The sequence below is a fragment of the Strigops habroptila genome, chromosome 1 (genome assembly GCF_004027225.2).
Source record: "Strigops habroptila isolate Jane chromosome 1, bStrHab1.2.pri, whole genome shotgun sequence".
In the NCBI taxonomy this organism is placed as follows: domain Eukaryota; kingdom Metazoa; phylum Chordata; class Aves; order Psittaciformes; family Psittacidae; genus Strigops; species Strigops habroptila.
This window is the reverse complement of record NC_044277.2, coordinates 89326935-89338396: the sequence shown is the minus strand read 5'-3', so window position 1 is coordinate 89338396 and position 11462 is coordinate 89326935. Positions and strand designations below refer to the sequence as shown.

Below are 11462 nucleotides of genomic sequence, written 5' to 3'. Positions count from 1 at the left end.
AATATACCTTTCTTGTCACAGCAAAAATGGCCCCACTGACTTTTTTTCACCCTACCTTTTCCTGTATATCTTCCCATCACAATAAGGGAGACGATGCAGTTAAGATAACCCTGGAGAAAGAAATAAACAAACCACACGAAGCAAAACTATCTGTGGTGGTAGACAACAAACCTCTTCATCTCTCCATAACCTCCACCCTGCCCACCCCAAAGCGTACGTAGAAGGGCACTTCTGCCTCTCTTTTGCTTCCTGCTTGGTCTCCCAAAGTCACAGTTTGAGTTAGAGTAATGCAATTGTCCAGTAGGTTCCTATGGCACATCTGGAATCACCTTCTTCACTAACATCTGTTAGCCACCAAGCAATTGGACCTGATTCTGGCAGCATCTGCCAGGCAGAGCACCCTACCTGGGCTGCTCTGACCAGGCTTCTCCCCAAAGGGAAAGGCTCCAGGGAAGCTGCTTCTCTTTTTTTCTTTCCCACTTGAAGGAAGAAAGCTTGCTGAGTTTGTGGCCAGAGAAGTTGTGTTTAGTCAAAGGTGTGAGAAGTGATTAACAAATAGCTCCACATGAGTAGCAAGCCTGGTTTCCTTTTGGATTTACATCCTGTGGCAGACTCTAGGCTGCAAATGAAACTTGTCCCACAACATACCATGCTTTATATGGGCTCTCTTCCATGTTCCTTTATAGCTTCAGGACACTACCACTTGTTCTAAAACCAGCTACATAAATATTTACTCTTTTTCACCCTTAAAGGTCTATTCAGTTCCAACTTATTCCAAAATCTATGGATGGCAGCTTTCAGCTTCAAGCACGTAACTTTTAAAGCTATGTCCAGTGCTTGACCAAAAAGATGCAGTATCATTTCTAAGAGCTGGAAAATCCAGGCTGTCAAATAATATAACCTTGTTTTTCCTTTTCAGAACAACCAAACGATGCCAGACCCTAAATTTGTTTTATTATTTATAGATGAACTGTTTCATACGGTATTGGAGGTTTTAAAAATGTATTATCTCTTATGTGCCTCTCCCTCCCCTTGCACAGTTGGATTGGTGGTAACTAAGGCAACCCAGCTGCACAGCCTGAGAGGCACAGAAAATAGTACCAGTAATGACTTTTTTTTTGTTTTAAATCCCAGAGTTTCTAGAGTACTAGACAATGTTGAGCAATACAGAAACTCCGAAGAGGATCATTTGAAACAATGCGCTGGTTCTTTTACTGCCATAAATTTACCTCAGCCAAGAATTTGGCTGCAGGGTCCGAGTACCAAAGAGGAACCATGCGATAGCTTCTTCTGTTCCCTAACGGGCAGAAAAAAACACGCAGGCAACTGATCTCATGTTACTTTGACCAGTCAAACTAGAACTCTCACAAATAAAGCAAAGCAGTTTTCCCTCGGGTTTTACTTCTGGTGAGACAACCAGATCCTCAGGAGAAATTCGGATCAAAGTTCTCCACATCAGACAGAGCAACATTTCAGATGAGGTCTCTTCTCTGGCACCAGTGTTTGAAGACAGAGCAGAATCATTTGTCTTCCAACTAACACACCTGGAAAAAAACAACAAAGCAACAACATTCAGCAGCTGTTTCATTTCAATAGTTTGAAATGCAGATGGATAGGAGCTATAGCTAGCAACAACCAGCCGCTCCACCAGTGATTTAAATACCTGCAGAGGGACACTGGGCAAACCTCTTGCGAGATTTTACAGCCACAAGGCCTCTGCCAAGTCCAGAGAAATGCTCATCCCCAGGTGGTGGAATAGGGCAGAAAGGGAGGCTGGCTGTCAGAGCTTGCAGCAGGTCCAACTGATCCATGCTGGATGCTCACTGTCCTCCAGAGGGGAAAGCTTTGGCCAGCAGCTGGCTAGGGAACACAGGAGGCAAAGCCAGGATTAAAGATACTGTAAAGCAAGGGATAAGGCAGTTCAACAAGAATAAGAGCCATTGCTCCCAGGAAAAAGAGGAAACTTACGGTGGAGTAACTTCCTCGGGCCCAGTGCACAGACAGATGTGCTCCTCCAGACCTTCTATGAGCTCTTGAGTATCTCATGAAACCATTGTTGAAACGTATTCACCTAAAGCTGAGCTAAAGTTAGATGGCAATCTTCTTTGTGGAGTACTTTTGCATTAAATGAATTTTCCAGAAACATATAACATGTTTTAGGACCCGATTGTTTTCCGTGGGTTTTATTTTTGTGTTTGTGTGCCTGTGAAACCAAGCTGCCTTAATACCCTGTAGTCAGCTATTGGGAAACCCAGCCTACGTGACAGCACATGAATCTGTCCAATACAAATACTATAATACAATTGCATTCTTGATGCTCTCATTCTTCTGAGCAGCTGTTCAGATTGTAGAAACCCGAGTGGCAAATAAAGGGATGCAAAGGGTAACTGTGTGAGATACAAAGTCATTCTACTATTATACTAGTACGCGGGTTTTTGCGTGAATGTTAAAATGCTCATGTTCTGCAGGTAGTTACCAATGCAGATACAGGTTCCACCCTTTGTTATTACCGTGTCCAGCAGGGATTTTTAAACTGAGCTTCCTTTCAACAATATAACTTCATTTGTTCTATTGTGCCTTTAAAAACAAAGAATAAGAGTCCAGGGTATATCTATTTCTTTCAGTAAACAAATAATGTTTATATCTACAATTTCAGTATATTGCCAGTGACAAATGGAACTCAAATTTAAGAGGATTTACAGACCAGAGTTTGCAAACTAAATACAAATACCTACTTTTGTCCCATCCATTCATCCTAGTTGTGCCACAAACCTGTGATGGCATATTTATATCCTTCATATTTGTCACTCCCCAAGCTGCAGTTACCCCTTGGATAGAGGAGTCTAACTATTTAAAGGAAACCTGTGCCATCTGTCACACACCCTGCTCTTGCTGACAAGTTTATCTGATGATCCACTGGAGGCAGACGGGATCGGAAGCTGTGGCAACCTAGGGCTTACAATTTCATCACTGGAGGCCAGACGTTAACAGGTGCTTGCTAATATGTTGTCCCTGGCCTAATAAGATAGTTTGGGTTTTTTTCTACCGCATCTTTAAAAAATATATTTGGTCAGTACAAAATACAGGATCCTTTGAGAAGAAAGAAATGCCAGGATTTTATTCCATACCAGGTCAATTGCCAAATGCTAGGCAAGCTGGAGATAAATAAAATACAGCAATTAGTGTTTCAGAGCCTCTGAGGTCTATGGACAAAGAAAGCACAGGGTTCCCTGTGAGTAAATGATCATCAACGGGAAGAAGAGAGACTGAGACTGTGCATTACGTAAGGTACACTTTATTTTTAAAGCTTTTCACGTATTCTTACACCAAGCTAGGTTTATTTGGCAGCAGATGCTTTTTCCCATTAACAATGGATGTGGCCCATAGCATATTTCAAATCACTTCTCAATAGTTGAGTAAACCTTTACTTGCTGAGGATATCCTGGGCTCATTCAGCTTCTGCAGCACTTTGGCATTAGCAGCTGGTCCAAGCCATGCACTCATAGCTTATTCCCACTTCCAGGTGGGTTTGGTTCCCTAGGAATGTTGGGAGGCTGGGGTCACGTTCACATCCTCCTCCCAACAGTGTGCCTGATCTGTAAGAGGACTTCTCTACTGTGCTTTTTTTTCCCCGCACACCCCAATAATCTCTTCTCCTCTGCCTCCAAACAGGAGATTCAATAGTAGTACTGGACTACAGGCAGAAAGGCAAGTGAATCCTCCTCTTAGAGCCAAACAATCTCTCCATGAATGCTGAAGCCATGAAGTAGAGGAAAATAAATGCAGCTGTGATAAATCCTTTCTCCAATGCATTGCAGCTTCTGGGGAAGCCATTATGTCATCAGACATACGGAAAACTGGTGGAAAATATGAAATGTTTGCCTCTTACATGATAACTCTGCAACTTCTATGAAAAGAAAATTGTGTTCATCTGTTTACACAGATTTCTCATCTCTTGCACAATGCACATGAGGATGTGTCCATGGTTAAAACTCGTCACTGGTAAATGAACTCCCTCATGAGCTTGGCACCACTCTGTAAAAGACCTGTGAATGCAAGCCAGCTCTTATTTGGATTGCCCTTCATCAAGTCTGGAAAAAATTAAGAGGAGGGATAATTTTAACAGTGCTGTGACTTCCAAGCTAGCTAGATAACAAATTGGGCTAACAAGGACTGTAATTAGGAATGTCTGCTCAGTTCACCACGAAGCCAAGTTCTCCTAACGAGAAACTTTCTGGGATATTAATATGCATAATATCTCCCTTCCATTTTAACAGGAAATCTGAATGCAACACTTTCTTCCTTTTTCTTGGTTTCAGTTTATCTTACAGCAAAAGTAACCTAATTATACTGACTGTATGATTGCTTTGACAGAAAGCATGTTAATTTAAAGCACTGTTTAACATAAAGCTGCTTGCCATATAATTACACTCCATTCACATGTTTACTAATCTTCTTCAATATAGCTGATTTCTGTTATTAGCCTCAACATTTTGTTAACATCTAAAATACTGGAGATCTGCTTTACAAACTCCAATAAACAGCCAAAACCAACAGTAGCATAAGTGTTCCTTAATGGTCAATGTGAAAAAGAAAGATCTCTGTTATTAGCCTTGAATTTAAAAGAGGATTTGAAGCTAGTTCCAGTACTTGAATGTCTAACTCCATCTTCATTGCCAGAACCCCTAGCTTAGAGCTACTGTGCATGCAGTTCACCGGGGTGTTATTTTCATCTTCCAAATGCTGCTGGAGCTTAGTAAAAATGAAACACATTGTAAGCTGCCTGTGAGCAATAAAAAGATAATGTGTATACATAAGATTGTTCTTCTCACATGTTAAACACCTGATAAAATTCTAGTCTGAGAAGTTAACAGACTAGGGCTAGACTGTAAGCTAACTCAATGAAAGATGTGCATGCACTGAATAATTCCCAGCTTATCTAGATAACTCACTCCAGCTAACTTTGCTAGGGGAATGTAAGCAATTACGCAGGCACACCACTCCCCCCCCTTCTTTTCTGCTGAAACTGAAGGAGAACATGGAAAGAATTCACTTGAAAGATGCTGGTCAAAGGAAATATTTCAGAGACACAGACAGAAGGAGAACCATAAAGGGAATTAGGGAAGAGAAGACTCCCTGCACAGGTTTGTTGGATATTTTTCTCTCTTTTAATATTTTGGTATTTAGTGATCATAGAACCATAGAATGATTTGGGTTGGAAGGGACATTAAAGATCATCTAGTTCCAACCCCCCTGCCATGGGCAGGGACACCTTACACTAGACCAGGTTGTTCAAAGTAGTCCATTGTAAACAGTTTAAATGTCACAAATTCAAAACGGAGCCTAGGACCTGACATGGAGGGGTAGCTCTTTCCATGTCTGAGCTGAACGGCAGATCTCGTCCTTGGCTCCTGCCTGTGCCAGGATTACCTTCTGGATCTAGCAACGTGACTGTGCTGTTGGACTACAAGGGGTTTGAGGAGAATCGTACGTGTGTTTGTTTCCTTGAAAAGGGCTCAGAAGAGGCACTGCTCTCTGCTCTGACCTGCGTGGAGAAGCTGGATCCCAGTTATGCTCTTTGGGAAAGCAATCAGGAGTGCCTGTCCCCAGAACATAACTGCTGGGATCTTGGGTTTGCTTTCCTCCTTTCTCTGGTGCACACGAAGCCCTGTAAGGATGCACCTGTGTTGTTCACGAACCCACATTTTCCCTGTGATTTCAGAATGGCTTTACTGAAGTACTCTGAGCAAGGATCTGGCCTTTATGACGATTACACTAGATTTCTCTTTCCAGCCTGTTTCTCTCGTTTTATTTTGAGTAAGCATGTGAAGTCAGTCAGAACTGTTTATTTATAGCTGTAGATTTTCATGGTTGTATAAATTAGATGTTATTACTGAATGAGATGCCTGCCCACTCCCCCAGCACAGCTGTACAGGAATCCTTTCATGCTGCTTGACAGTACACAGCCTTAATCAGGAGGAGAACGACATGCTCCCCATCAGGCAAAGGGACTGCTGCTTAAACCCTCCGGCGAAAAACAGCAATTAATTTTTTCCACAGTACAACGTGCAGTATGACAGCCACAATTACCTAATACTGTTTAGACCTGCCACTTTTGTTTGGCAGAGAGAGAAAATGAAGGTTTACATTCACCAGAGCAAAAAAAAACCCACAACCCCTCAAACTAGAACCTACGCCTGGACTTTCTTTTTTACGAGATCAAGTGATTTTTCTTTGGAGGGAGTGAGTGGGACAGAGACAGTCAGGGAAAATAAAAGCAAAATTGGTTGTTATTTGAGACAGAAAATAAGGACTCATCCCATAGCCACACAGAGAGCTATTTCCAGCAGAAACAGCTGGAAAGCAATATCCACCACAATTAGGAGCTTTCATCTTAGCTTGCACCTTTGTAAGTTTACTTCCACAAAAAAGCACAGGCAAGTGATAATTTATTCCCCCCCCCCCATTTCCCACACAAATTTCTTGGTTTGGGTCTCTGCCAGAGCTTCAAGGTCACAACCTGACCTTAATAACATCATTTAGAATTGTTCCAAGTCTTCAGTGTAACTACTGTAGATTTACTTTGATGGATAGGGGGCCAGGATCTGGTATGTAGAAAATATGCATTTACATTCTGCTGAAGTGTCTAAAATAGTTGACCATAGAGGCTGAAATTCAAATTGAGACCTTGTATTCACTTGGCAGAGCACATAATTAAATATTTTATGCCACAAAATTAACCAGAGTCTCAGGGGTATTGGTAAAAGGAGGCTTAGAATCAACCATGAGAGCCAAACTAAGACCCATTTCCCAGGCAAGTTATTCAGTGAATATTGGGAAAAGTCATTGCATTCATATACGGGTTCATAATAATTTTTGTTAGTACTTAACCTTACTGATTATCTGGTTACCTCAGGGGAAGAGGTTATTGGCTATGTGGATTCATATGAATAACCCTAACATCAAGTTCTGCTCTTGAACTAAAGCTACTGCTTTCAGCTAAGAGCTGTTTGTGATTGAATTGACTGTTTGGAAAAAACAGCAGGTAAAAACCCAACACAATTACAACAGGCGAGACTTCGTAACGAGTGGTCGAAAGCTCCAAAGTGAAATGTTTTCCTTTTGAAGTCTCCAGAGGCCCTACCCTGCAAGGAGTTCAATGCTTTTGAGAAGAAAACCAAATACCTAAGGTATTTGGTGTCAATACACTTTAGTTTAACTTCCCAACATGGTGTTTAAAAACATGGGTTTTAGTAAAACCTCTAGGATATGGCCCAATAATAGTTCTGAGCTATAAAATGTAGTAACAATACTTGGTGTTTCAAATATCACCTTCTATGAAATGGTCTCAAAACATTTAAGCAAGCTTTAGAGTTCCTTTCACCTTGAGAGGGTAACTTCCCTCACTACCCAGAACACAGCACATATAAAAGAAATAACTCTTTTTTTCTATGCCTGAGACAAACAGAACTACATCCTCTGAGTACACAGTTTCACTGTCAATAAGGGCTATATTCCTCAAGGAGAAGAGCTGGAAACCTACATATGCCAACGCATACCTGCTTTTTGTTTTGAGATGTTCATTCAAGTTTGTGGCGTGGAACCACCTAGTGACAATGTGTCGCCAGCTGCCAGGTGAAAGACACATTCATCACTTAGTCTACTAACACTGGTGTGCTGCAACACACCGTCAGTTCTGCCTGTGTTTGGAAACACCACTTTTTCCTTCTTTTGGTTTTCTTAAGCGTGAGCATTGGGAGCTCCGGTAGCGGTGTCCCTGGCTCTGACACAGTGCACGGGGCACACCGCACTGTGCATGCATGCAGGGAAAGGGTCAGCCTGTGAAGAGTTCAGGCACCCATTTTACAGACTCAGTGCTGCAAAGGTGACTGTCCTCAGGCTCAGATGCGATCATTCCTTAGTTGCCTAATGGCAGAAGCAACTAAGTGGGCATCTTTACCGATGGACCTCTCGCCCGGAGGCTTGTGAGGACTCGGCTGCTCTCATCCAGGCCCACAAATCACCTTTCCCTGCTCTGGCCAGTGATGGGAACTCCCCAAATCATGGGAATAGCCTCAGGTCACAAGTCAGAGCTCACACAGGCTATGGTTACATGACAGCTATGCACACCACAGCATGGCCACAGCAGGGTTCAGTGTGCCCAAGCGTTGGTGCTAAAGTGTGACATGAGAGGGCACATGAAGAGGAGAAGAGGATCTCCATGCTTACATGCTTGTTTCCATCAAGTGTTTCTAGACGCTGACAGGACCAATTTGGAAGCATGCCTCTGAGAGGGAAGAAACACACTTTGAAGTGGGGGCATTGCTACCGCCGGGCTCTCAGGCTCCATTGGGAAGAATGGGCGGAAATCCAGCACCTTGGTTCCGCCGAAGGATCTGAACGTTAACTGCTGCCACTTTCGCTATTCCCAGGGGAAGTAAAGGGGCGACGGGCGGGGCCAGAGGTCCCGGCTCCCGAGGCGCCATAGCGCCACCTGGTGTCCTGCGCCGGCGCCTGCCCGCGGCACAGAGCGGAGCGGGAGCTCCTGGCAAAGCCCCGAAGGTGCCCACCCGCCCCTAAGCACCAACAGGGGCCACGGCTCATTCCCGAAAGGTTTTTTCCACTCGCAGCTGTAGAAAACACCGCATTTGTGGGGAAAAAGCTGCAGTTGAGCGTGATTTCAACAACCTATGACTTCAGGGATGCTGCAACTGGGGGGAGTCGCTTCAATGTCATAAATGATGCTAATTAATACTTCATTACAAGACAGGCCACCTGAATTTGCCCCAGCTGCACTAGCATTTGCTCTCTGAGAACTGGTGGAGGAGGCTTTTGGCACAGGCGCTGTTTCACTCGCACATCTGTGAGATCAAACCAGCCCAAAAGAAAACCCCATGCTTTGTCCCACTGCATCATCTCACAACCAACCAACACCATCTTATTAAATCAGAAATCACAGGGATAATAAAGTTGGTCATTTTGGTCAACACATGTAACAATCACGTGCAAGAGGAAAGAAACAAAACTTAACAGAACACATTATTTTTATCTACAGTCTCAGTTTTGAGGATGTTTTGCCTTTTTTTCCTTTTTGAAACAGATGTTGCCAAATAGTTTTGACCTTGAATCACACATACCTTAAAATAGCTCACAACCTTTTGAGGAACAACCCCCAGGCTCTAAGCTAAAGCAGCCTCCTTGTTGCTAGCTGCCAAACAATAGCCATTGTTCCTGTAGGATCTCGCCAAAAATAATATGATGTGCAACTGCCTTCCCACTGTTGTCTTTGCAGAAGTACTTATAAGTTCCAGAGATGACTTTATGGATGGTGTACAGCACAAATAAACCCAAAAGGAGCAGAACAACTTGAAAAGCATGTAGCAACACTGGAAGTGGGTGGAGTAGGAATAAGTAAGTGGTAGGGGATGGAAGAGAAAAACACATTATGAGGGAGAGTTTATATTAAAGATAGTGAAGTGTTGAAGTTAAGCAGCTGTTTTTATGTTGTTGAGTAAGTGAAAACGAAACACAAATATTTGAGTACTCTGTCCATGTGCTCATATCACTAAAATTTGCATATCATTCTCTAGCACCTTAAATGGTGTTTTTACATGGCTCTGATTTTAGAAAGAAAACTAGTTGCCAAGAGGCAAAAAGATACAGAAGGCTGAAGTAGTTTTCTCTTTTATCTTTACCCCCCCTTTCTTCAACTTTTACTACAATTATGTCAGTTTGGTTCTGAAGACACAAACATCAGTTGGAATGACTATTCATGGAGGAATATAAAATGACAACTGAAGATGAAATATCTGGAAATCATAGGGATCACAGGCACACAGCTAAATATACACAGCCTGTGGCTTATGGGCAGTTTATACCAAATTCGAAACTTTGCAGAAAAGCACGGGGCGGGGGGGGGGGGGGGGGAAGGAATAGAGAAAGGAAAGCAGAAAAAAGGGACTTATTTCAAAATGCCTCCTTAATAGCTGAGTTTATTTCCTACTAATTCAAAAATTACCACTGAAGGATCACCTTAGCTTTTCTGCTAGCAGTAGTCTAGGCCACAGCAAAGGCACCTTGGTCAACCAATGGGACTTCATATTGTTGTTGTCTGTGTTGTAGATTTCCTGATATAAAATAAAGATAATTCATCTTCAATCAGTAACACATTTATCTAAAAAGAAAGCTGTGAAAACAAGGACAAATTCACACTCACACTGTACATTGTGTGAAAGTTTGACTTTCAAATTTTCATTCACATTTGTACTTCTAGTCCATCTATTTAGTAAACATAATTCTCAGTTCTAGACTGTGACACAAATTTAGAGCTGAACTTTGACCTAAGTTCTGAATCATAGGTGTAGAAAAAACAAAGCAGGCCAAGAGAAGTCACCTCAACTATTTCAGATGAAAGCTAATTTAAAACTAAATAAATAACAGTTTTAAAGTGCAGTTTGAATTTCTGGCACACACTGAAGCTGAAATTTCCATGTAATGCTATCCAGTTACTACATATTTACTAACCACAGCATATTCATTGACAACAAAATGGTTTAAATGCCTGCTATAATGGGCCCCTCTTTAGCCGTCACTGGCTATTTGATAAATGATCTGTGGTGTTAGAAGGTCACAGAAGAAGAGTAGAGAAACACTGGGGGGAAAAAAAGAAAGGAAGAAAACCCCAAACCCCAAGTGGACCAGACTGTGGGAGAGACTCCGTTATGCTCTCTTTAAATATGACCACCCCTTATAAGGGAGAAAAACATTACCAACGTAAAGCACAGCCTGAAGGCAAAGCCTCTGTCATTCGCATGCATCCCCCAAGCTCTGTCCCTGGTGACGTGTCTATATACTCATCGTACAAGTATGTTCCACTGAATGTACAGCTGCAGCAACTTCCTCCTTGGGGGAGCTGGCATCTATACATCTACAGAAACAAGCACGTGGGTCTCGGTCAGACACTTGAGTCCATACAGCGCAAACTGCTTCCATAGCTGAAGGAGAGGAAACAACCTCGAGGAAACGGTGTGGGACTTCGTTCCATGAGCATGCTGTTGTCATTAGCTGGAAAAAACCCCAAACAAACCCATCAACAAGGGAAATGAGGTTGATCTGGTCATTACGCTGACCGAAAAGATGCATTTCCTTTTAGTCGTGGTGGTGCCTTTTAGGAGTTTCTGGCTTGTTTTGCTTAGTTATGGGGGTTTGGAGTTTCTCAATTATCAGAGCACTCACAGAGCACTCCTACATTCTCTGTCTGTGCCTGTGAGCGCTGTCTCCTATTCCCTGATGAGAAAGACATTTTTAACAAATTGATAAGATGGAATTTTCCCATAGTCGCTATCAGGCAATGGGAGCACTTCACAGCATGTTAGAAAAGAAAAAATGTGCTTACGCTCTTTCTAACTTGGACTAGCCCTCCAGTTCCTCCTCCCTCCTCATCTCAGGGTCAGAGCCAGGCA

At 42.6% G+C, this 11462-nt stretch overlaps 1 protein-coding gene across 3 annotated transcripts in view; it reads left to right on the top strand.

Moving 5' to 3' along the window:
• The window catches only part of ADTRP (androgen dependent TFPI regulating protein), a 33484-nt gene extending 29173 nt beyond the window's left edge, over positions 1–4311 (top strand). For 2 of the 3 annotated variants that reach the window (XM_030495964.1, XM_030495944.1), the window contains one exon: positions 3673–4311. In XM_030495964.1, coding sequence (XP_030351824.1) covers positions 3673–3757 — 85 coding nt within the window. In that variant the 3' untranslated portion in view covers positions 3758–4311. Of the gene's footprint in view, positions 1–919; positions 992–3672 lie in introns of those variants that run through there. The other variant, XM_030495954.1, reaches the window with a different exon arrangement.
• The last annotated feature ends 7151 nt before the right edge of the window (positions 4312–11462 follow it).